The 27,219-nt window shown below is 36.8% G+C and overlaps 1 protein-coding gene across 2 annotated transcripts in view; it reads right to left on the reverse strand.

Annotated features, from left to right (window-relative positions):
* Positions 1-27,084, reverse strand: part of Smc6 (structural maintenance of chromosomes 6) — a 69,940-nt gene extending 42,856 nt beyond the window's left edge. The window contains exons 1-9 of one of the 2 annotated variants that reach the window (XM_010607457.3): positions 26,994-27,084; positions 19,628-19,767; positions 14,786-14,903; positions 12,325-12,430; positions 6,997-7,133; positions 5,963-6,024; positions 3,254-3,334; positions 2,134-2,235; positions 26-145 (exon numbers count right to left, since the gene is read on the reverse strand). In XM_010607457.3, the coding sequence (XP_010605759.1) occupies positions 26-145; positions 2,134-2,235; positions 3,254-3,334; positions 5,963-6,024; positions 6,997-7,133; positions 12,325-12,430; positions 14,786-14,903; positions 19,628-19,762 (861 nt within the window). In that variant the 5' untranslated portion in view covers positions 19,763-19,767; positions 26,994-27,084. Of the gene's footprint in view, positions 1-25; positions 146-2,133; positions 2,236-3,253; positions 3,335-5,962; positions 6,025-6,411; positions 6,951-6,996; positions 7,134-12,324; positions 12,431-14,785; positions 14,904-19,627; positions 19,768-26,993 lie in introns of those variants that run through there. The other variant, XM_019205039.2, reaches the window with a different exon arrangement.
* Positions 27,085-27,219: the final 135 nt, after the last annotated feature.

The following is a 27,219-nucleotide window of genomic DNA, read 5'->3' on the forward strand; positions in this document are numbered from 1 at the left end:
GAACAAGTAATCAGGTGAAAATTACCACTGCCCAGGCCATTTCATGTTTCAAATATTCTAAATTAGTCTTCATTGTACTTAAACCAGCAATACTTTGAAAACGTTCCTCTTTCTCTAAACACTGGCGCTTTAGTTCAGTGAGTCGCTTAAAGGAAAAAAAAGAAAGATGTATTTAACACTGAAGGGAAAAAGAGACACTTTGCAAATGTATTTCTTTTGAAAGCATGGCTACCAAAGAACTCTATAGAGGTTTGTAAGAAAATAATTCCTTTAAAGTGAAAATATTTGGATTGTTGGTATACTTTTGCTAAGTGCAATAATTTTGCTAATTTCTGTGCTATAAAAATGACCAAATCTCCAGATAAAGAAAAGCAAAAGGAATTAAAGGTTCAAACTAACACACATGTAGACCAGTCCCAAAACTCTCTCATTTCTCCCTTGTTTCTGAAAAGCTGGACTGGCCTTCTACATAAAGTATAACCAGCATCCATTCCAAAAATAATGGAAAGATCACAAAGAATTTATTTCAAGTCAAACAAGATATAAATTTTTATATCTAAGCTCTTTTAATAATTGATAAAACATCAAATACTAAGAATCATGTCATCTGAACAGCATATAGAATGGCTTCGAAACTTCTGTACATCTGCATAGTCTCTCCCTTCATTCATGTTTTCCACATTCAACCAGAAGGGGAAATTACAAACAAAAAACAAAAAACCAAGTTGTAATATGTACATGTAACCACTCTCCAAGACAACTGTCCGAATTGCAAACTTGTACAAAAGGAAAAAAAAAAAAAAAAATTTTTTTGAAAAAAAGAAAAAAAAAAAAAAAAAAGAATGCGCTGTTTCAATTCTATGGTTTATTGTAGCTCCTTGCATGCCACCACAAAATTCCGGTGTCAAAGGACGAGGTCGGAAACAAAAGTTAACATATTCATCCTTAATTTCTTAGTTTACACAGCAAACCACAGTTATAGACCTAAGCTAAATAAACATTTCTTGAAAATCTCAAGTAAAAAGACCAACATAACATCTGAAGAATTGAACCTTAATCAGTAAGTAGTATGATTCTATCTGAAAAGGACAAGCTAAAAAGTTGAAGATTCAACTGGCTTGCATTTATTTATTTATTTAGGAGACAGGTTCTCGTTATGTAGTTCAGGTTGTCCTTGAACCTACTACGTGGACCAGGCTGGCCTCAAACTTGCAGTGATTCTCCTAACTCAGCCTCCCAAGAGCTGGGATCACAAGCATGTGTCACCATATCTGGCCTCAACTGACAAAATAAACAAAAGATAAAAAAATTGTATAACACTGGCGAAATTGAGTGTACTAGATGAATAGCTGTTAGGTCACTTGTCTAATTATGTGGTAAAAGTTGGCTATTCAGGAATCTGCAAAAAAATAAATATAATAAAATATAGCAGATGTAAAAACAAACTAACTGAAGTCAGTCACAGTATGAGTGATTTAAAATTCAAGCAATATGCATGACTGCCAAGTTGGTGAGTACTCCTGTGACAGCTGCTACCACGTGATCAGCTGCTTTAGTACTACCGTGATACGTCACTTACTGTATGTAATTTTAAATGTGCATTATGCTTAACTGTATCAGCTTGAGGTTTGTGTTTATTATTTCAGCAAAATAAACACTACAATTTTAAAACTATAGTGGGAGTATGCCTTATGGTGGAACCAATTAGTCACATAACATATATCTTACATGAGATATTTTCACGTCTTCTAGTAGAGGAAAAAAGCATATACATATATATCCACTATTACAAAATGAAAAGTAAGGGTTAATACCCCGAATATAAAAACCATCCTTCATGAGCCCAGCATGGTGGTGCAGGCCTGTAATCCCAGCACTCAGGAGGCTGAGGCAGTAGGATCGCTGTGAGTTTGAGACCAGCCTGGGCTACATAGTGAGTTCCAGGTCAGTCTCAACTACATAGTGAGACCCTGTCTCAAAAAACCAAAAAAAAAAAGTCCTTCATAGATTGCTATAAAAACATGACCATTTACAAATATGTATCAGTACACAGGTACATAATTTTACAATACAATTGACCTTATGTACTAGAGGATTTTGGTTCATCTCAACAATATTTAATTATTTACAAACCTCTTCCCCCTGATTTATCTGCTCCTTTGTTCTTTCTTTCGTCTCCATAATGTATGAATAGTCTTCCTTCATCTGTTCAAGTTGGGTTGCTTTCATGAAGAACTGTATCAAAAAGAAAAACACAGGGCTGGGGATTTAGCTCAGTGGTTCTACCACCTGCTTCGCACCCACAAGGTACTAAGTTTGATCCCTGGTACCAAAAAAAACCAAAAACAAAAACAAAAAACAAATAAAAAAACCAAAAACCAAAACAACAAAAAGAAAAACAAAACTAGGAGTCTATAAAATTACACAGAACTGTAAAAAATGAAAAGAGGAATTTATTCTGTGAAAATTTTGTCAATTATGTAAAATGATTAAAAGCATAAGCACAAACACAAAAGAACACATCTTATTTCAGATGCAAATTTACTGAATGTTCTACATTCATATTTGTGTATTCATTTGCGAAAGCTCTTCAAATCCTAAAAGCAAAACAAATCCTAAAAATCAAATCTTTAGGTGTGATTGCAACGTAATTTTTAAGGTTCGCTTTCATCAATTCTATTTTTTTCCAGCAAAAATAACAGGAAACATTCACGTTTTTTAATCTTATTTTTAAAAATAGGAAATACCAAATTCATTCCATGAGCTACAGAAGTTTTAGTAGTCACAGTTAGCTTTTTAAGCTTTAAATAATTTAGTTTACAAATTATGCATGTATGATCAAATACTCCCTTGTATTTCCTTAAAGCTTCATTTTAGAAGATAATCCATTTATTTTCAGAAATCAACTAAAAACAAGTACAGTAGGTCCCCAACTTACAAAACGAGTTCTGTTCAGAGAGAATATTCTTAAGTAGGACTGGTTCTTAAATCTGACAGTGAGTCTTAAACAGCACACCCATGAAAGTTGCAACTCGAATGTTCCTAAATCAAGGACTTACTGTATTTACCAAGGAAAGTATACTCACTATTTACTTAACAATTTTCTAATCTAGCCCTATGTAACTATATTACATTAAGTGGTTGAGTTTGAGGGGAAAAACATTTTAGAATCTATTATGTAAGCAAGAACAACAGGGTGTTTCTGTATGGATCTGGGGGTAGGTCTTCATTTACAAACCCTGATGACACTTACTTTGTATTTGTCCCCCTCATTTTTAGACTGCAAGAACTGCTTGCTCATCTCTTGCGTTAAAACAGAAACAGGATTATCTACCTGAAACAAATGATCAATTTTTAATATTTCACTTTAAAGCCTTAAAGTTAAATAAAGTGAGGTAGACAATACCATACACTATGGTGCCATCAAGAAAATTAAGTAATAGACAGTGGTTGTTAACATCAGGATTAAAAACAGAGAAAATGTTAGAAATTTTTAAACAGCTCAAAATTTCAGGAACATTACAGGAAGGTGCAAGCGGAAGAACAATCTGAGTGCCAGTATCTGTTGGTTTTTCACTTTCATCTGTTTTTATAGATTGTCACTCTTGTGTCACTGAGATCACAGAGTGGGAAAAGCCCCTGCACCCTATGCTTGGCTTAACTCTGTCCCTAACATAAATACTTTGGGCCAGTTATTGAGCTTCTCCAACTATACCTAAAAAGTCCGATTAGTTATTTCTAATCAGAATTATGGTAACAAGTCTTATTGATTTTTCTTACAGCTGTGCTTTAAGATTTCCCATATGTCTTTATTCCTTCATCAAAATATGGTAAAACAATGGAAATAATAAAATCATTTCTATGTTTTGGAGGAAGACTCATTTTAACTTTTTTTTTTTTTTGGTACTGGGGATTGAACTTGGGACCTTGCAGTTGTGAGGCAGGCAGCAGCACCACTGAGCCAAATCCCCAGCCCTTAAAACTCATTTTAAATCAGTCATTGCTTAAATTAAACTACCTAAACTATCAAAGCACTACAGTTGTAAAAGCATAAAAATATAGAACTTGTTTCAAAAGACTCAGGGTTACTATTCAATCACATCATTAGTTCCAATAACAAAGCAATTTACATGTTAAAAATAATCTTTTCACAGTTATAGACCATGTGGGATCAGTATAAATAGAAAACTTAATTTTTACCATTTGTAAATTAACAATTATATAATCTGTTAGTAAACCAACAGTTAAAACATTTCCTTTAAGTAAAACATTGGGTAATCTCTTCTAAGCTAATAAAAAAATTATGCAGTTAAAGAAATCTTTATACAGTACACATTTAAAATTTACAAAGTAGACGCTGACTGCTAATTTTTTACAGTGCCTCCCTATATCTTAATTTCACCCTGAACTGACTTCTCAAAAGTAAAACCCTATATACTAGCTAGCTTTCATGACAGGCACGCCAGCACCAATTTAGGATTAACATCTTCACAGTCTTAAAAGGGGTTCCTGGTCCCTTACAGCCTTACCAGTCAGGACCTTGAACAAAGAACAGGTAAATTTCACAGAAAAGACAAGAGAGGCACTGGCAACAAATGTAATCGAGCACTTAAAGACATTTAAATATTCTCCTCCCTCCTGGTTACTCCAGACCCACGCTAGCCACTGAAAACGAAATGAAAGCCACATGTATAAAACATCAAACTCTTTTGAAGCCACAATAAAAACTCAAAAATAAAAAGGTAAAGTTAATTTTAATCATACATTTTAACCCAATAATATATTTACACTCAAAATATTATTTCCTTAATATGAAATTAAAATGGAAGAACTGAGCTATGCCTTTTACATTGTCTTCAAAATCCAGCATGTGTCTACCATCACAGCAGGTCTCGACTGAGACAATTCTGAGCGCTCAGTGTCCATGTAGACAGTGGCTACTGCCCTGGACAATGCGGCTCTATACCACTGTTATTTTTACCAATGAACCTCAACCTTCACTTTTGAGTGAATTAAACCATACAAGATGACAACTAAAAGTTATGATAATAATCTTTATATATTTCAAGGCAGACTAGGTTTTATATTCCCCAGGGATGTAGGAGTGTATAGAGAAATAACTTTACTCAATTTTCCAGAAAGCAAAAACTTTCTAATGAACACAGCTGCCCACCAAAGGAGTGAGAAACCTCACACAGAAATGATTTCCCACCACTATTTTCTCAAGGACTCTCTGCAGGAACACATGGTGAAGATTTAACACAGGGCATGGAGTATGTGACTACTGTGATGACCCTCACGGCTCTTCTATTGCCCACAACTCCTAACTTTAATTTCTGGGTTTTCTCATTCTGTCTAAAAAAGTATTTCATGATCTAGTCTGAAACATTTGCTGTTACCTGCTTCTCTTCAGATTTTAACAAGTATTTTTTCTAAGCGTACAGTCTGATAATGGAAACCTACTTGCCACAGGTGGCTTTTCCCACCCCAGTGAAATGAAATAGTTAGAAGCTCAATTTCTCAGTGACACACTTATGTGACAGAGCCAAGTGGCAAGTGGCTAGTCCATCGACAGCGTAATGGAAGACTACCAACCATTTACAGAAAATGGCTCTGGCCAGCTTTGTTCTATATCAAACTGGGAAAGAGATGCAAGCTGTTCTTTTTCTTTAAGGCCTAGTTTTGGTATTCTTAATCCTGAGGTAAGGTACACAATGCAAAGTACTAGAATTAAACAAGAATAAGTGCATGTAGTAACTACATCTAGACAAACCTTAAGTATAAATTTACTTTTTACCACTCCCAGTTTCTTAAAACATTGGCAATTTTTAAGGAACTTCACAACTGTAATAGTACATACTCTCCCAGCGCTCAATTTACTCACATAAGGGTTTTGATTGTTCCCATACATACTACAAAAGAAACCACACCAAAAAAACCCAGCTGTATATTTAGCAATTACCTGGATGTTAAAATGATCAAGAATTGCAATCAGCTCTTCTTTCCTAGTAGAAACCACACTGCCTAGTTAGGAGAAATATATAAAGTCACTAGATTACTTCTAGGACAATAATGCAGAAAAACATTTATAATTACTTATAAACTATGAAGATTATGTTCAAGAGTTGCAATCAATTCTTTCCTAGTAGAAACCATGGTGCCAAGTACAGAAAAACATATAAAAGGACTACATTGCTTCTAGGACAAAAACACAGAAAAAATGTACAATTACCTATAAAAAAAATAAATAAATAGTTACCTTTCATTGTGTACCACAAAGACAAGCACCACTAAAACTGCTTAAATGTGAACGAACTAGGGTGACATTCTAGCACAGAACAGAGGAAGAAACTGGTCAGGTACAATAATAGCACATACTGTTTCCTGTAGCTAATTTACACTGCTTCTCACCTATTTCTTTTCAGTAACTCTATGAACACTTTCCTCTTCTTTTACGTTCTTTTCTATCTTATGCCATCTCTTTCCGTAAGCCCTAAAACTACAGAGGTGAAAGGAGTTATGTTTTAGAACAACAAAATGGCCCTCTACTTAATATTGCCCCAGTTCTTCCAATCATGGTGTTGCCAGGAGAGACAACTATGTGTAATATATGCATGTACCTACATATGTGTGTACACACACACACACAGACACACACAACTGGCCCTGTTACAAGAAAGGGGTTTCAAGTGACTGGGAAGAAGTACCTCTTCAGTGGATGCCAGCAAAGTCACTTAACTCTTCTTGAGTATTGGTGTTAACTGGTTCTAGGAGGCACAATATACACCAAAACGATGAATAGCAAACAAATTGTTTTGGTGGTAAGTCACAAGGCAATCACACCCAGTTCTAGTTTGTGTGGTGAGTACCAGATAAATGGAATACAGGACAAAATTTCTGCATCAATATGCACTGAGTATTAAATTCAGTGAATTTCAAAGCAATAGAGTACTAAGTTATGACTGCATATGAAATGAAAAGAAAATCAAAACAAACCTGTTTGACTTTTCAGTTTATAGGACCGACTTCCATCCATGCTGATGTGCTGCTGCACAACTATGGAGTCACCATACACATTTGCTCTATAGGCATCTTCTCCTCTGTTTCTCAAAGTGACTGTGATATCTGCTGAGCTAAAACAATGGGGTGAGGCTGCGTTACACAGAGGCATGGTGCGATTACAGTACCAGGTCACTCACTAGATTTTTCAAATATTCTCAGAAGCCCCAATAATCCGACTCGTCCACTGAAACATGCACAGTGAAGATACTGTGCATGTCCAAAAAAAGTTGAGAACAGATTCACATAAAAATAACTATTCCATGCATAAAAAAATAGTACATTTGCACAAAAGCACACTATTGTGGTTGTTTCAAGTCACACAGATAAGTTAGATTTTTTTTTAAGGACTGTATAATCAAGTCAGATAGAAAAAGTCTACATTTTCTTATAAGGTTCATGAAATCAACATTATCTTGCCTGACTACTACAATTTATATAATAAACCACACCAATAGTAGACCTTTAAAGATGACGAATTAAGAATTATGGCAAAGTAATAACATTTGCAAGAAAATTAGAATTTAGGGAGGTAATTTTAATTCTTCAATTTCTTGAAAATTTTTTAAAAACAAGCTGGGCCTAGCGGCAGACACCTGTGATCCTAGCACTCTGGGAGGCTGCTGAGGGACTAGGATCACAAATTTGGGCCCGGTCTAGACAACTAAGGAAGTTGGTGAGACTCTGTCTCAAAATTTTAAAAAAAGTGTGGGGATGTAGTTCAGTACAGAGGTCTTGGGTTGTGGCCCTAGTCCCCCCCAACACACTCATACAAAGGAAGTATCTGATTACCAAGAAATATAAGCTGGGGAGTGTGCAGGAGGTAGGGAAAGGTTAATTAATGGGTTAATTTCAGTCAGACAGAGGCAAGAAGTTCCAGTATGCTAATGCACACAGCAGGGCCTACTACATATGACATTGAGGTACCATGCATTTTAAAGGCTAGAAGGGATTTTTGAGAATCTTTACCATAAAGAAATTAGTTTATCAAAGCTTGACTAGCATTACAGAAGATTTTAATATAGCATGATACACACAAATGACAAATAGTACAAATCTGCAGATAGCCTCTATTGTTTTTAAAGTTTATAAAGATTAAGACACTAATTATGTTTAAGATATTATGGGAGACAATCTTCATTTGACTACTCTAACTTCCATTAAAATAAGACTAGGAAGAAAAAAAACTTGGTAGAAAAACAAAAGATGTCGATGAAGAATATTAATACCTATTTCCTTATACATAAAAGCAGAAATATTTTCTTGATTCATATGATCACCTGTCCAAATGTCAAAAGTCCTCTGAAACTATTTTAATTGGCAATTAAATGGAACCTTTAACACAACTTGTTTTCATGAATTTGTGAACATTCTTCAAAGCTTTCCCTTTATAGGCAATGTAGGAAAAAATATGTATCAAGATAAGCTTTACTATAAATTACTGATAGGAGAACAAATACAGGAAGGGCTTGTTCTGCTCTTGCTCTCCCACCCTCTTCCTTGGAAGGGCCCTGGTAGAAGAGGCCTAGCATCTACATAAGTCAATATCCACTCCTCTGTGCACTCAGCTAAAACTAGAACTCTACAGTAACTGAGCAATTAGATTCTGTTCTGGATTTTAAATTCAAATTAAGAAAAACCAGAGCCTGGGAAGTAGCTCAGTGGTACTGTGCCTGCCTGGCAAGTGCAAGGTCCTGTGTTTGATCCCTGTTACTGGAAAAAAAGAAAAACTGGTAAAATCCTAAAATAAGCCTATAGTTCACTGTATAGCTTTGATAATTTATCTTCATTATGGTAAGATATCAACATTAAGTCAAACTGGGTGGAGAATATACAGGAAACTGCATATCTTTGTAACACTTCTGTAAGTCTAAAATTACTTCAAAATAAAAAGTTTCTTAAAATTCAAATTTAGAAATGATCATGTCAAGAGATGGTGATTTCTGGGGCTGGAGATTTAGCTCAGCGGTTCGGTGGCCTGCCTTGCAAGCGCAAGGACCCGAGTTCATTCCCCGGTGCCAAAGAGATGGTGATTTCTTAATGATATGTTATGAGGTTTCCACAACTAAAGAAGCTGGTTGGAGCATTCCACTGATGAGGAGGAAATAGTCCACAGAGAAAAGCAGGTCAGAACAAAAAAGCTCTCGGGAAACCACTCAGACTGACAAACACAGCCACTTACCACAGGTATGAGCCCGGAATCAGAAACCCAGCGAATAAGATCACTTCGACAGTGAGGCCTAAATGCCTGCGCACATAAAGACACTGTGATGAGTAAGAACTCACAATGTCTTCTAAAGACAACGAAGGAGAAAATAGTTATACACACACCGTCACAAAGAGGAAGGAGAACACATACAGAGAAATGCATCCAACAAGAGAGAAGAGTGCAAGAAGAACAGAGGAAGAGCTTCAGAACACACCCAAACCACAGAAGGGAGAGGAAGACAGAGGCAAGACATACAGGTGGCCAGAAGTGTAAACCAGACCCCAGCGACACAAGATGCTCTGGGTCCTTCAGCGTGGCCCTTATGAGACCCACTTGCATCTTTATAAAAAATACCTTTTTAGAGCTACCTTGAGTAGATTGGTGGTTTTTTTCCCTCCAGCAAAATATCAAATTAAAAAAAGGTATGTTCCTCAAAAATTGTATTTAATGGAATTTTTTAGTTTCCCCAAACTGACTTTTTGGCAGGGCACACAACCTGAGATGTGGAACAAAAGAAATGATTTCATTAATTACGATTACTCAGAATTAAGTTAAGATACCTTATAAAAAGCATTTAAAAATAAAATAATTATTCCTATTTGCTTGCTCAGCATTTTCAAACATGTCTCTTGATCAGTTAACTTTAGTAAGAATTTTGGGGCCCTGGTACCCTACTGCTATATAAGTATAATAACTAAGAAAAGTATTTGAAAAATTACCACTATAAAATAAGCCTCCCATGGGGCCAGAGATTTACCTCAGCAGTTTGGTGGCCTGCCTTGCAAGTGCAAGGACCTGAGTTCAATCCCCGGTACCAAAAAAAAAAAAAAAGCCTCCTAAAAACTGCTCAAAAAATGCAACAAACCAAACTTATGCAAAGCAACAGGCACAACTACACAGGGCTCTGGTTCCTCTTCTCTTTGCACTAACGTGGCCTTTGCTGGTGCTCAATTTGGGTCAAGAGCCATAGACCCCTATATGTCTGTATCAGTGAGAGTTCTTCCAGGAAATGACTACATAAACAAGCAGTCCCACAGTCAAAATTTGGTCTCTTAACTCCAGAAGAACCTATTTCTTCACAGTAGCTAACAACAGCACACGCTGATAGAACCAATCAACAAGGAAAAAACTCCTGTAAAAGTGAGACGCCTCTGCTCCTTCTCTGGGAGGTCAGCTCCTCCAGATGAGTTCCATAGCCTTAAATGGATAAACCGAGAATATAAAACAGAAGCATGAGTTTTTGTCACTCATAATCTTCATGCCCTTGTGAATGTCATAAACAGGACTACTACAAAGACCCCAAGGCCACCAGGGAAGTTTCAGAAGGGCTGAGGGTGGGAAAAGGAAACTAAACATGTTCAAGGAGAACCTAAAAGGCAAGGTGTGCAGTACACTGTACGAACAAGGGGTATTTCCATGGGAGGAGGGTACATCATGAGAACTCAGGTGATGTCTCCAAGCCACTGCAAAGGGTTGGATCAGATGAGAAGTGTAAGCTAGCGAAAGCTAGTTTTAAAAATTTTAAATAATACTCAGGATCGGACTCAAAAAGAAGTTTCTGCTTTAGTCCAAGTACTTCCCAAATTGGAATACAAGTTTTTTGAAGTATTTAATTGAGGCATGAAACACTTAAAGGTATTCCTGAAGTTTATGCTTGAAAGATCAGGGTGGTATCTGGGAGACTAAGTGACTATATGGACAACTGCAAAATGAACAGTTAGGTATAATGAAGTAGAGCTGCGACCATAAACTCAAAGGTATTAACTAACTTTCTACTTCAGACATAATTTGCTTGGGAAGGAAGAGAAGACCAGGAGAGACTTTGGATGGGACCCAAATAAGACTAAATAGAAACAGAAACTACACTCAAGAATTCTCATCCAATAGTCCTCTTTCAAGACCAAAAGCATGGGAATAGACTATTCTCGTTTCTGTAAACTTGGAATCCTGACTTAAGGTTAAGAGTCTTCTAAGACTTCTAACCAATATGTAAGAAGCTAGCTATATGATTTACATCCCATCCTCATTCTACTTTTGAGTAATAAAGAAATTAAATGGATCAAATACTAAGAAGGAAAATCTGACATGAGAAAAAAGATACCAGCATTAATTTTCATAACTGTAAAAGTCTGGACACTACACACATTAGGGACGACTAAGAAGACAAGCTGGAAGAGACAATAACACATTGGAACATTTAGTGGTTATTAGAAACAAGGATTCCCCTCAGAGGTATTAGGAGTAGTATGAAAAAGAATAAAGATCAGCCTGAAGAGAAAGCTGCTATTGGGCAAAAGACCAAATCATGCTGGGTGTGGTGGAACACGCCTGTAATCTCAGCACTTGGGAGGCTGAGGCAGGATGATTGCTGCAAATTCAAAGCCAACCTGCATTACAAAGTGAGACTGTCTCAGAACAAAAACAAAAAAAGGTAAGTCATAATGGTGCAAATTGAACAATTTATAAACAATTACCAAAGGCAACCTCTGACAAAAATAAATTTAAGTATAATGCCAAAAGAGAGTGGCAGTTTGACCATTCATCAAAGCTATCAAGGGTAGATGGATCACAAACTTATGATTGTGGTCTTCAGATGAAACTCACTGGGTAAAGGAAATAAAAGCAAAATCAGAGTAGAAGATACTTTTGAAATTTTGTACAGGAACTCATTAGCTGGTCATGGACTCTTGAGCTCTCCCTTGTCACATCAACATGGCCTTGCTCATGCTTGGTTTGCATCAAACGCCAGGAATGTACAGTGCTCATCAATGTTTCTTAAAACAGAATACATAGACCTATTACTGCCATTTCTTTCAAAAAGGTAACAGAAGCAGGAGTATAGGTGAACAGGCACATGGTAGCCCATCACACAAGCTATCTAATGAAGACAACAGGCAAGACTGGGCCCTTGTGTTGACAAGGCAAGTAAAAAAGGAAAAGACATGAAACCTCTGCAGATCTGGGTGGGAAAGCACTGCATTTCTAGCCCTGGCTCCACAACTGGGAATCAAAGGTACCTGCTTCTGCCTAAAGGAATGAATGAAAATAATACTTACTTCTGTCCATCTTTCACAAAACCTTTTAAAGAGGATCCTCTGTTAGTAGCAACTGCTTTTCCACCAAGCCCAACGATGAGAGCTGTGAGTACGGCACTCTTCCCACCTAGAGACAGATGTCAATGAATTCACATACGTTAAAGAGAAAAGGAAAAGCTGACTCCTATAATTTAATGGAAAAAGATTTTGAAATGAATTTTCTCATTTTGAAATAAATTCTTAAAATTTTAATTTTTCCCCTGGTGACAAAAGAGCAAACTTTAAAAACCTTGTATAGGGCCAGGGATTTAGCTCAGTGGTTCTGCCGCCTGCCTTGCAAGCATGAGGACCTGAGTTCAATCCCCAGTACCAAAAAAAAAAAAAAAAAAAAAATCTTGTGTACACCACAAAATATTCAGCTTTACTATTAAAAAAAATAGTGTATTTTATGAATCAAAGTTTTGCTACTCTTAAGGAAGTGGGAAAAAACTGCTGTGGTATCTTCCCAACCTAAAACTCTTATTGTCCCATCTTGGTCCATCAGTCCAATGCAGTAACTTATCCTATTTATATATATATACATTTATGTCATCTAATTACATTTTGATTTAATTATAATTACTACTTCTTCCCTAAATTCTCAGACATCAGAACTGTCTTTAACAATTCTTGAATTTAAGTTCCACATGGTCAGGAATATTCCACTCAATGCTGGACTGCAGTAACATGGTTTCTGAGTGACTGAATGAAGTAGGAAGAAATGAGCAATGTCGTACAGGTGTTTATGTGCTGCATAATTTTTACTAGTCCACGTGTGCAGTACATTATGACGACATTCATCTTGGGGAGTTGGCACATATTCATAACATGTCCTAATTCTTTTTATATTTCTTTCTCTACCTCTCTACTCTTTCTCCCTATGTAACAACTTGATAATTATCATCCCTAATTTGAATCATTCACTTTGTAGCTCTTTGAAAAGTATACTTTTTACCCTGACAGATACAAAATATCACAAGCTCCAGCATCAAAATTTTCCCAGAATTAACCAGAATATGATAACCATTTTCTGAACTCCATGATCAACCAATCAAATCTTACTAGCTCATTATCTTCCACAATGTACCCCAAATTAACCAACATACACTAGAAATTAACCTGATGTAGTTCCTGGCACGACTTTCAAGTTCCTTTTTTAACAAGTTCCTATTTTACCAAATCCACTGACTCTACTTGCATTACTTCCCCTCCTATGAAACTGTAATAATAAAATTGCTTCACAAGTTAAAAAGAGGAAAAAAAAGTCCTAAGTTCAGAACACAAGTTCTTTTTCCATGCAATCTCCTCCCTTTCTCTGTCCGTCTTGTAATAGCTACTTCGTTCCTGACTGAATGATAAGGACAGAAAGAGAGAACACTGCAGCCAACTGTGATGGTACAGACACCTTACTTCTTAGCCCAGAAATGTCACCAGGGGCAGGCTTCAGCAAACCTCTTTTCCGTGTACCATCTCAGATGAACCATCAAACCTGGTGCCTGGCCAGCCTACCACAAGAGTTGCTTAACTAGTCTTTGTGCCTCATATTTCCCCTTTCTGTCTTCCATCCTGGCCAATTTATTTTAAAAATTTCAGCTATGTCATCTATTACTCAAACATTTTCACTAGCTCCCACTGACATCTGAGTTAAACTCCAAAATCACTTGTCCATCAGTTGAGATGGACAATCTCTGCCCAGAGTATCTGTTTCTTCCCAAATGAAATCTAACGGATCTCCAATTTTCACTCAAGTACCAGCACAAATATCTTTAAACTTTCACTGGTCACAATATAAGAATTGTTACTTTCATATTTGGATTCCCATTCAATTCATCTGTGCTCTATTACAATGTTTAGTCCAGGTAAGACACTGGGCGGCTCCAACTACACTGAGTATAGCTTGCTCACCTGTGCGTGGTACAGACTACAAGGTAGGTAATTTTTATTTTGTTTTGTTTTTTGAGTCAGAGTCTCACTATGTAGTTGAGACTGACCTGGAACTCACTATGTAGCCCAGGCTGGCCTCGAACTCACAGCAATCCTCCTGCCTCAGCCTCCTGAGTGCTGGGATTACAGGTGTGCGTCACCACGCCCAGCAAGGTAATTTTTTTTTAACTTAGGAAATTCCTGGGTATGATAACAACTGCCAGTTACTTGGGAGACTGAAGTCGGAGAGTCACGTGAGCTCATGAGTTCAAGGCCAGGTTGGGCAACATGATATTCATTTTAAGAAAAAAAAAGCTTTAACCTACTGCTTGATGTACCTAAAGCTAACCTGATATATTCTTTAAAGGTAGCTGACAGTAAATACTGAGAATATTCATGACTACAAGTTACAGAACCATAAAACAAGTATCTGTCAGCACTAATAGTTACTTATTTCAAAAAGCTAATATATTCTCATCTCATTCTTCTTCAAGCAAGAAAAGAGGGTGAAAGGACTTACTTCCATTGTTACCAACGACAAAGTTGACATTAGAGCCAAACTTGAAGGGCCCAAGCATTGAGTGGCACATGAAGTTTCTTAGATGAATACTCTCAATGATTCCAACTTCTGCTGCAGTCTAGTAATAAAAAACAACAGGGAAAAGAATCAGTCACTTCCACTTTGTATATATCTAAAGTCTATTTTACCAGAACTCCAGTAAATTTTAAGACTATTTTAATGTCTCTACCTATTTTAATACTTTCTTTAGAAACACCTCGGTTCTTCTGGACACTCATCTTATTAGAAAGCAGAAAGTATTTATATTTTTGTAAGAGTAGAACGTCAGAAAGCATGATTCACAAATTTAAAACATTGTTAAGAAATAAGAGATTGTGAACCCTTTACCCAGTGTATGTCAATGCTAGCATCTTTTAAAAAATAAAATGAATTTCACAGCCAAAACACACACATACTGATACAGCCAAACTACAGAATCCTTCATCACTATAAGCAACTTGCATATTGTCCCTTCAGTCATACCCACATCCCACATGCTCCACCTCCTTAATCCGACAGCCAAGGATCTGTTTTCCCATTTCGATAACTTTGTCAACACTAAACAAATGGAAACATGCAGTATGTAACCATTTGAGAGTGGATTGTTCCCACCCACCCTAATTCTCTGTTGCTGCCTTTAACAGAAGTTTATTCCTTCAGTATTTCATAATAAGGGTGTATCAGATTGTATCCACTTGGGAGGATATTGGGTCATCTGCAGTTTTTGGCTATTATAAACTTCTAAAAACACTCATGTACTGGTTTTGTATGAAAACAAATTTTTACTTCACAGGGATAATGGCTGTGTTATACGGTAGTCACATGTTTTGTTTTTCAACAGAAACTGAAAAACCTCTCCAGAGTGTTGGTTATTTTATATTCCCATCAGCGATGTATAAATGATTCTGGGCTTTTTTTCATCTTTTTGTTTGGTGTTCATTTTTCCCTTGGGACATTCTGATGGGTATGAAGTAATATCACATTATGGTCTTTTTGTATTACCTTGATGACAAAAGATGGTGAGTAGCATTTAATGGGTTTGAAATATTGTATACAGCAGTGGTAGCAAACCTACAGTACATTGTTCTGGATGGAAGATCAAAAAGCTTCACCATCACTGGTATAGTATCTTACCTGCCATCCGTGTAAGTTCCTTTTCAGCAAAATACCTCTACCTCTGCCCACTCTCAAATTCAATTGTTTGCTTTCCATCTGAGGAGTTAAGAGTTCTGTATATATTCAGATACTAGTATTTTGCTGGATATGTGGTCTGAAAATATTTTTTCCAAGTTGGGAGTTATAATTTCTATTTTTTTTAAAACAAGATCTTTTGCAGAATAAAATATTTTTAATTTTGATGAAGACCAACACATCAAGTTTTCATTTTATGGTAAATGCATTCGGCATCAGTTCTAAGAATCTCATGAATTTATTTCTAAATGTCCTATGTTTACCCTTACATCTGCTACTCTCTGCTGCTCATCTTTAAGGTAAGAGATTGAAGCCAAGGTCCACCTTTTTGGCTATCAACATATACCCTCTCAGCACACTAGGTGAAAAGGCCACCTTCCCAACCATTGCACTGCTTCTGCTTCTCTGTAGAAAGGACGTTCACTGAAATTCCTGTGAGTCTACATGTCTGTTGAGAGCCGATCCCGTTCCAGTGATCTATGTGTCTTTCCCAATACCAACATCATACGACCTTAATTAGTATTGCTATCTGGTAAAAGCCTTAGAGTAAGCAGAGTCATCCCTTCTACTGCGTTCATTTTCAATATTAACTATTTTTGTACCCTTGTCCTTTCACATAAACTTTAGAATAAATTTTCCTATATCCACAAAAAATCTTGCTGGGATTTTGATCAGAACTGCATTAAATCTGTATATCATCTTGGCAAAGAACTGACATCTTTTCTGCTGAATTTTCTAAACTATTAATAAGATCTATGTCTATCCATTTACGTAAATCTTTGATTCTACTCATCAGTATTGCAAAGTTTTCAGTACACAAGTCCTATACATATTTTGTTAAATTTAGACCTAAGTATTTTGCTTTCTTTTTAAAAGATAATTACAGTGGTTTTAGATTGATAGTAAAACTGAGAAGACACAGAGATTCTCCAAATATCTCTTACCCCAAACACACAGCCTCCCCAACTATCAACATGCCTACCACAGGAGAACATTTCTTACAGTTGATAAACCTGTACTGACACATCACAATCACTGCAAGTCCTTAGTCTGCATTAAGATTCATTCTTGGTTATATATTCAATAGGTTTAGAAAAATAAATATATGTATGAATGTATTATTTTCAGTTCTGTGAATTGAACCTAGGGAGCAGTTACATTCCTGCCTTTTTATGTTTTTAAATTTTACTTTGAGACAAGAACTTCCTAAATTGCCTAAGCCAGTCTTAAACATGCAATACCCTACTGCCTCAGCCTCCCTAGTAGCTGAGACTATAGAGTATGTGCTATCATGTCTGGTTTTAAAAAAAGGTATAATGATATGCATCTGCCATTACAGCATTGTACAGTGTTTTCAATGCCCTAAAAATCCTGTCCTCCATCTATTCAGCCCATCTTTCTCTAACTCCCAGCAACCACTCACTTTTTATTGTCTCCCCAGTTCTGCCTTTTGCAGAATGGACAAGTTCACATCACACAGTACACGAAGCATTTACAGACTGACTTCTTTCACTCAATAATATGAATTTTCATTTCCCTGTCATTTCATGCCTTGAGAGCTCACTTCTTAGCATTAAAAAATATATTACTGTCTGGATGTACCAAAGCTCGCTGATCCATCCATTCAACTACTAAACAACACTTGTTTGTTTTCAAGTTTTGGAAATTATACATAAATCTGTTCTAAAAATCTGTGTGCAGCTCTTTATGTACATATGAGTTTTCAATTCCTTTGAGTAAACACCAAGGTGTGCAACTGCTGGATTGTGCAAGAGTATGTTTAGTTCTGTACAAAACAGCCAAACTGTCTCCCAAAGCAGCTGCAACATTTTGCATTCTCCAGGAGTGATGGGGACTTCCTGTTAGTATATAGCCTTCCCAGCACCTGGTGGTGGCAGTGGTCTGGATTTTCACCATTCTGAGAGGAGTAAAATGGTATTCTGTTGCTCTGATTTGCATCCTGAAACATTCTCTTTTCAGTGATTTAAATGGTATATTTGAATTTTAATGTTCACATATTCCATGACAGTATGTAAAATTATATTTTTAAAAGATGTTTATCTTGTAAGGTGTAACTTTGCTAAATGTACTTTTCAGTTCTAAACACTTTTTGTAAGTTCCCTGAGATATTCCATGTAAACAGTAAGATCAATACACACAGGGACAGTTTTCTTTCTTTGTTTACTAACTTCTGTGACTTGTTTCCATTTCCTGCTTTATCTGCACTAGCTAAATGTGGTACTACAGTGACTAAGAATTATAAAAGCAGACACTCTAGTCTTATTCCTGATCTGAGAAAAGTATTCATATTTTACCACTAAGAATATTACTTATACGTTTTTCTCTCAATATTCCTTATTATGTTAAGGGAGTTCCGTCTAATCTGATTTTTCTGAGAGTTTTAATGGGAAAGGGCATCAAATATGAAAAATACTTTTGCTGCATCCAGTGAAACAATATGCTTTGTCTTTAGTCTGTAATATGGTGAATTACATTCATTTTCAGATTCAGAACCCTGCATTCTGTCTTAGTTACTTTCTCCTTCCTGAGACAAAATATCTGACACCCACAAGTTAAAGGAGGAAAGATTTACTCCCAGCTCACAGTGCATAGAGGTTTCAGTTCATAGTCAGCTGGCCCCAAGGCAGGATGGCCTGGCAGAAGGGCATCTGGGAGGACCAACAGTCCATGGCAGGGCAGGCAGGAGCAGTAGCAAGCAAGCAGCAAAGTAGATTGCCTCCCCTCTCTGCCTTTGTAGTCCATCTAGTCTATTGATTGGTGCCACCCACACCCAGGGTGGGGCTTCCATTATCCACACCCAGCACTATGGTAAATTCAGTTTGTTATCACATATCCTAGATCCAGCCAGCTCTGAAAAGCCCCACGTGAGAACAGGAGGCTTTCGGGGGACATCTAGACACAAGCTAGAAGAAACCCATTTGATCACAGTAATTCTTTTTACATACTGCTGAAGTCTATTTTGTAGTACCTGTTAAAGATTTCTTTGTCTGTATTCATGAGTAAATGGGTATTTGTTTTGGTTCCTCCTCTGGTTTTGGTACCAACATAATGAAATGGAAAGTATTCCCTCTTCTGGAAAAGACTGTCCAATTCACGTTGTCTTCTCTAAACTTACGATGCACCTCTCTACTGACCCCAAGTGGGCATGGAGATTTTTTTTAATGTTAAAATATGAATTAAATTTCCTTCATAGTTACAAAATTATGCAAGTTGTGGCTGCTTTTGCTTAAGAAGTTGGTCCCCTTCACCTCAATGTTCAGGTGTGTGTGGCACTTCCTCATCTTTTTCGAGGTCTACAGTTTAGAGTCAGCTCTGTTTCCCTCCCAATACTGGTAATTTATGTCTTTGTCTCTCTTTTTTCTTCTTGGTTGTTGTTATTAGAGGTTAGTCAATTTTATTCATTTTTTTATTATTTTCTCTATTTTTCTAATAATTAACATAAACCTAAAAATCACTTAGAAGTATTTTTACCTCAGCTCTTTAAAGATCTACTGCTTTTTCCTAACTATGAATTATCATGGAATATAACATTATAAAAGAGGCATGAGAAAAAGATCAATTGAAAGCTTAATTTTGTAACTTTGCACTTACCAAAGTAGAGGTGCCTTTAGTCAAAGAAACTGTACATTCATCTTCATCGCTATCTTTACCAAAATCCTCTGATTCTTGTCTTGGTCTTTTGGCATTTTCAGGAGAGAAGAAACTGTCTTCCTTTCTTTTGGCCATCTGGGCTGAACAAACATTTATAGTAAAAATGAAGGAAGTTTAGTACAACATCCACATGATTATTCTAGAAATATCAAATTTAACAAAATAAATCACACAAAGCTATTAATTTTTAAGTACTATGTCCATCTACTACTTCTACTTTAACATTTTTTTAAAGCCTTCTAAACTGCACAGAGAAGACACTCTAAGTAATTCTGAAAAAAGCAAATAAAAAATTTCTCTTAGAGCCTCCAGAAAGGAACTAGCTCTACTGCCATTTAGCCCACAAGAGAAAGCCAGGCTTTTCATCTCTGGGTTGGCAAGATAACCAATTTATGACACCTGAAGAAAATACTCTGCATTCTCTACATCAGCTAACAACCAGGATTTTGTCAACATGAGCCTACCTAAATATTTTTAAGCCAAATTCACAAAAGATAAAAGATTTTATTTTTGAAACTATGGCTTCTAGTTTTCTAGCCTATTAAAAGAGATGGCACAGCACTTCCTAAATTTATTCCACAGCAATCATACAATTTTCACAAGTTATAAAGTAACAGCAAATCTTATAAAGCTTTTAATTTCTAAAGTATTTTCCCAGAGGCATATTTTGAAGCAGTGTGGCCTAGCACTAGTAGTTTCCCTAACTGGTCCTCAAATAGTCTGTGGTTTTTTTGTTTTGTTTTGTTTTGCCAATATACAAAACATAATCCTAGGAAATAATACTTAGAATTACACAAGATGCTGTTAAATATATACTAACCATGCAAAGCTGTTAAGTCTCTGAAATTAAACGTTATGCCTGATTGTTGCTTTCACTTTTCTCTTTAAAACATAGGGCCAGGGATTTAGCTCAGTGGTGCCACCACCTGCCTCATAAATGCAAGGTCTTGAGTTCAATCCCTGGTACCAAAAAAAAAATTTTAAATAAAAAATAAAATACATTTAAAATCTAAAATAATAGGTACCTAATAGCTGTTGGCTAAATAAATGGAGGGAAAACATACATAATAAAAAAAAATCACAAATATTACTTGTAATCCTAGTACTCTGGGAGGCTGAAGCAGCAGGATATCAAATTTTAAGTCCCCTGGGTAACTTAGCAAGATCCTATTTCAAAACAAGACAGAAAGGGCTGAGGGTATAAAGGCTCTGGGTTCAATTCACCAAAAAAACAAGCAAACAAACCTAAAATACAAGAAGATGAGCTGGGTGTAGGGGTGCATGCCTGTAATCTCAGCTCCAGCGAGGCTAAGGCAGGAGAATCACCATGAGTTCAAGGCCAGCGTGAACTACAGACACACCAAGCCCCTGACTCAAGCTCCTCAAAAGCCAAAGAGTATGAGGACTCTCAAAGATTAAAAAAAAAGAACAAAAACAAAACAAAACAAAACAAGAAAAGAAAAATATGAAGAATGGCTCCTCAATTCACTTTAGTACACAAGCTCAGGACCATGGCACATGGGCTTACTTAAATCTCTCTTCATTTAAACTGAGTTTTGAGTACTGTGTTCCAGCCAAGGGAAAGCTGACTACTACACCAGCTCTATTGTCACTTTTTTTTTTTTTTTTTTTTTTCCCTTCTTTGGAAAATTTTTCTTGTATTTGGTCTCTATTTTACCCTCTTTTAAAATTACTCCAATGGTTGCTCTTTAGAGGCTTGCAATGTATAGCTCATGAATTAGTTTATCTTCAATTAGTACTGCTATTGCCTCCGAAATGTGCAACAACCTCACAAGTTTGGCTCCCTATGATGCTCTTATCCCTTTGCTGTGCCTTTTCCACATTCTACTTTCACATCATATACATCCCACAATACACCAGCACAGTACGATTTTATACAGTGAAAGCTATTTTACATTTTCTACTGCAAGACATTTTAGTATCTTTTGAAAAAAATAAAGAACTACACTGAAGCCTACTGAACAGTGAATATCTTTTTAGGGTTAATTTTATGAAATCATTCAACTTCTTTCTTATGTACCAGCTTTTACAGGCTCACTATATATTCCTGAATCAAATTTTCTTGTAATTTTATTTTCTAAAACACTGATAATGATTCATATTAGTCACCTTATGTCTTATGCAATCCTCTGCAGTCATGACTCTTTTCATGCAAATTTTATTAAGTTTGAGAGTATTTTGAGTATTTTTCTCCAAACTAGTTCTTTGATTTACCAAGTTTTTCTTCAATGAGGATATTTTAATGTTTATTCACATATTTTTATACAACTAAATATTAAGGGGTATGCAGTACAACTAATGTTTCGTGTCTAATCTGCCTCCCAAAATACAAGCTAAAAAAGAAATCAGAAATTCTTGCAGGTGGATGTACTTTTTTCTATTCTTCCAGCTAAGTGAAACTAAAAGCCTTAGACATAATACATAACACAAGCATAAGACAACCCTGGAAGGTGAAGAGAACACCACTGAAAGACTCTGGACTCGAGGGAGGACACAGTGCTGGGTTCCCTGTGTTTCTGTCAAGCCTCAAATATCCAACTTGAGCGGGATGAAGCAACTGGGAAATACCAAAAGGTATAGGAGGAAAACCCACAAGAGCCTGCTGGCTCTACACAAAGGCCCAAAAGAAAGGCAGCCTGCTAAGACAGACAGACAGACAGACAGACACACACACACACACACACACACACACACGCACACTTTTACACAATAAATACCCTATTCCAGGCAAGCACCACCATGAAAAAATCATGCCTCCTTCCCCACTCATGGCAGCAAAGGCCAACTGGACTTCCAGGCTGTCAAAGTTAAAAGGCAGCATCTCAACACTCAACTGGGGTAATGTCAGTGAACACACAGTAGACCAAGTAGGGGCCTGGACGATGGTTTTGGGGAGACCACTCAGAGCATCCTCTTCCACCCACACCACGTGTTAATAATGTGCCACTTGTCACCCCACCCCCACACCAACTGGCTCCAGTCATAGGAGGCATAGTGAAGTCAGGACTTGCACCATGACCCAAAGGGGAGGGGACTACCCTCAGGGCACTGTGCTTGGACCACATGGGAACTGAAACTGCTACCCAGCCCAGCAGTTACCACACCTAAAGAAACAGTCCTGGTTAAATTCTGTATCTGAGATCTGAGTCTCTTATGTCCATGGCCCAATACCTGAGGAAGCAGTTTTCAAAGGCTAGGATCACTTACAAAGTTACTAAAGAATTTCTGCTTGTTATCAATGTTTACCATATTAGAATTAAAACTGAGAAACTTGGTAACAAGCAAGCATACTTTCTGTTGGTCAACAAAGACATCCCTCATATACCACATAACTGGAAAACTTCACTCAACACTCCCAAGTAAATGACAGTTAAAAAAAAAAAAAAAAAAAAGGGAATAACGTTTCATTATTACTATGAAAAGTTTTGACCTTGAAGATCTCTCTCTGCATGGTACTCTGCCAACTACTGGTGCAGGGGACACTGTGAGCAAGTCTGTGACACAGCACCGTAAATGAGAAGACACTGAGAACAAGAATAAAGTCAGAGCAGTGTACACTGATACTCAGAGTATTTCCCCCCCAGAGCAAAAGGATCAGAATCTTCGCAAGACTTTAGGTGACTCAAACACAAGTCTACAAAGCTTGAGAAGAGCTACAGTAAACCATGTTAAACAACAGACCTCATCCTATCTTGATGGCAATGAAAAACCTAATATATTATAAATCAAATAGCATTTAAAAGGTATATGAATTAACATCCAAATAAGTACCCTTATCTGTAAACAAGACAAAAAAAAAAAACATTACAGCCACAGCTACATAGTATTGAGCATCTTTTTTAAAAATGTTTTTATTTTGAATCTCTTATAGAAACCAAAACTTCAAAATCATATGTATTTTCAGACTATTTAATAACAAGAACCAGTGTGTTTCACCTTGTTGTAAATTACCCAAAATTTTACCAGGCCATTATTCTTCTGGCAACACTTCCTTCTCTCACCGACTCTCTATTCCCTTCTCAACCACTAAGCAATTATTTATTTGTTAAGGAAGAGCAAAGAGAAACCATTACTTTTTGGTTTCCCAACATTAAATATCATTTTAAATACTGTTTTTATTAACACCTAACAGATGATCTGACAAAAGGTACTCAGAACTCCGTGGATTTTAGTATTTTACCATTAGAAAACAGTGGTTTTGAAGTAAAACTGGGAGGAAGGAGAGACAGTGGACTAAGTGTGAAGATCTCAAACACGACTTGATGTTTATCTGTGGGGCAGAGCCAGAGGTTTGCAGTTCTCTACTAGGTGCCAAGGATACTTGCACCTAACCTGAAGGATCCTATCTTTTCAAATGACAATCCCTTTGTCATTTAATGACAAAGGGTTTTTAAAAGCAGGAATGTCTTAAAAGTTAATCACAGATTAAGAAGAGTAAAACTTTCCAAGAGTATAAAGACACATAAACAAATGCAAAAATAAAAATATAAGTATTGTACAATACACAAAGTGTCTCTGGCATTTTGGATATAACGATAAAGCTCTATATAGTCTACTTTTGTTTGTTTGTTTGTTTGCAGTACTAGGGATAGAACTCAGGACCTTGCACTTTTGAGGCAGGATTGGCGCCACTGAGCTAAATCCCTGGCCCAGCTCTAGACAGCTTTTAATGTTTACTTGTTGCATTTTTGTTGTTGTTGCTTGTTTTGCAGTAGTGGGGACCAAATCCAGGAGCAATCTACCACTGAGCTACATTCCCAGCCCTTTCTGTTACTTATTTTGAGGACTAGCCAAATTGGCCAGGCTGGCATGGAATTTATAAGTCCTCCTGCCTCAGCCTGTGAAGAAGCTGAGATGACAGGTGTGTATCATCGTGCCTAAAAATCTGAATTAATGAACATACTATTTCTTCCTTATAGGAAGCAAACTCCATCAGCGGAGACAGTGCAGACCATCAAAGGAGAAACTAAAGGTTGAGCTCAGTTCACTATATCATATAGAGGTATAGGAAATTTGAAAGATCATGTAAATTTTAAAAAGATTAAAAATTTCTTACTTTGAAGCCCTTCTAATTTGTAATTAACAAATATAAAGGTGGAAACGAATGACAGTGACAGACATAACAGAATTACAACGGTCAAGTTTTAGAAAAGAATTTAAACTATTGGGATTTTTTTTTTTTTTGCTTTTTTGGTACCAGGGATCAAACTCAGGACACTTTGTGTTTGTGCAAAGCAGGCAGCGGAACCACTGAGCTAAATCCCCAGCCCATCTGGATCTTTTTAAAAGGCTACTTCTGACTGCAGTGGACTGTGTGGAAGTTATTTCCCAACTCCACTTTTCCCACACAAAGATATTCATTCTATATTAAACAACCTTATTTTTCAATGTACTAAATTAGGTACATTAGAATATTTTATGAAATCAAATGAGATTCATTACATAATATATAGAAATAAATAATTTTTAAGTTATTTCATCAAAAGTTCAAGACCAGCAAAATCGGGAAGTAATGTACAAATAAGGATTTCAGGTGATAAAATATGAACACCCAGATTTGCATGTTGTTTTTTGCCTGTGGTCTCAATACACCGGACAGACCAAAAGGTGAGAACAGCAGCAGAAGAGACTAGTTTCTAACTATGAAAGACTGCATAAAAATTGGTATACCAGGGATGAGGAGAAAGATGAATTAAATTAAGAGATTTAAAAGATGGGGTATAATTCCTGGTGAGTAGAATTAATATTTGTTGCATAACACTTAGCTTTTGAGGTACTTTATTTCCTTGATCTTCTGCATCTCTATGATGTAAGGCCTTTATTTCACAAAATGAAGAACGGAGGCTCAGCCAAGCCCTTGAACTTGTAGCTATAACTTAGTTATAATTCATACAGGCTTATGTAGTTCAACTTAGCAGAGCCCAGACCCAAACTCAGGTCTGTCAAACCAAAAGTCAAACCTTTTCAACGTCCAGTTTCTTACTGCATAAACCGGGTTTAACTGACAATTTAATTATTCATAAGCAGTGAAACAGGCTACTAATTTATTCTTTATCTCCTTATCAATTGTTTATTAAAACTACAAAAGTTCTGTGTGTCCTTCCGATGTTCTAATTAAGTCAAACTTTGGCCTTGTTTTATAAGATATCATTTTTGTTTCCTCTTCTCAATGCTAACTGCTATCTTACGACAGAGGTTTGCCAAGAAGAGAGGCTCAATAATCCATTTTTGTTTGAAAATGCTACCTTCAACGTGCTTCTAGGACACTGACAAAGGCCAAGAGTAAAATACACTGTGGGAGAAGTGGATTCGGCAGTGGAAAAAACTACAGGAAACAGTTTGAATCAGATGACAAAGGCCAGTTGAGTAAGACACAACTAATTGAGTCAATCAAAACTGCTAACCTTAACCAGGCATGGTGGCACACACCTGCCATCCCAGCACTCTGGGAGGCTGAGGCACAAGGAACACAATTTTGAGTCCTGAGGACAAACTAGTGATTTATCCAGATCCTGTCTTAAAATATAAAAAGGACCAGGGACGTAGCTCAATGCCAACGCCCTGCATTCTACCGCAGGTACTGCCAGACATAAGTGACTACACCTGACCCTCAGCTGAAGTTAGGGTTTTTATATAGATCTGTGGATGACGATGTCTTAAATGTAATGCATAATACAGAACCATGGTAACATTTTCAGTGATTAATTCCTCAAAGTAAGCCAAATAACTTTTCTTTCTTTTTGATGCAGGAGATTATTAACTCAGCACCTTAGGCAAACTTAAGCAAACACTCTACCACTAAGTTATGTCCCAGCCAGCCAAGTACATCTTTGATTTATTTACCTAATTTTGATTTAAAAACGACAATCAAGATTTTGGCAGGTCTTATATAAAATTTGATAGAGTAGGCTTTCTAAAATAAAACTTCGGGAAATAAAAACTTACTTTTCATCGTTAACAACTTTAGAACGTCACTTAAACGTTTTGTTAGGCTCAACACTAAATGCTTTATATTTTACACTTATTACACACAAACCTCAATATACAACCACACTTCCCATATTTAAGAATCTTGACTTAGGAACTGAAATTTAAAGAGATGGTACCAACATGCCCAGAGTACCAGAATTGTTTTTATCGAGAACAGACACGTTTTTAAGCAATCAATACACAAGCGGTCACGAAACTTTTTTGTACACGCGACTATTTAGGAAAAAGAAGTTTTGACAGCCAACATTAAAAAACTGCTGAAACGAACAGAGCTAGAAAGCCCTGCAGTTCTAACCATGCCTCCTGCCATCCGCAGGCCCCGCCCGCGCTTCAGCTCCGGTCGGCCCAGGACGCGAGCCCAGCGCAAGCCAGTCTTCGGCGCCTGCAGAGAGAGGCAAGACCATAAGGCGTCCAGGCCAGCCCGGGCAACCCACTGTTCCGAGACCAGCGCTTGCCCAGCATGTGGGCCTCGGGTTCGACTCTCGGCGCCACTACATCAAGGCACACAGCGCGGAGGGCCG

This window comes from Fukomys damarensis, unplaced genomic scaffold, assembly GCF_012274545.1.
Source record: "Fukomys damarensis isolate Sample0158 unplaced genomic scaffold, DMR_v1.0_HiC HiC_scaffold_2, whole genome shotgun sequence".
Classification (NCBI taxonomy): domain Eukaryota; kingdom Metazoa; phylum Chordata; class Mammalia; order Rodentia; family Bathyergidae; genus Fukomys; species Fukomys damarensis.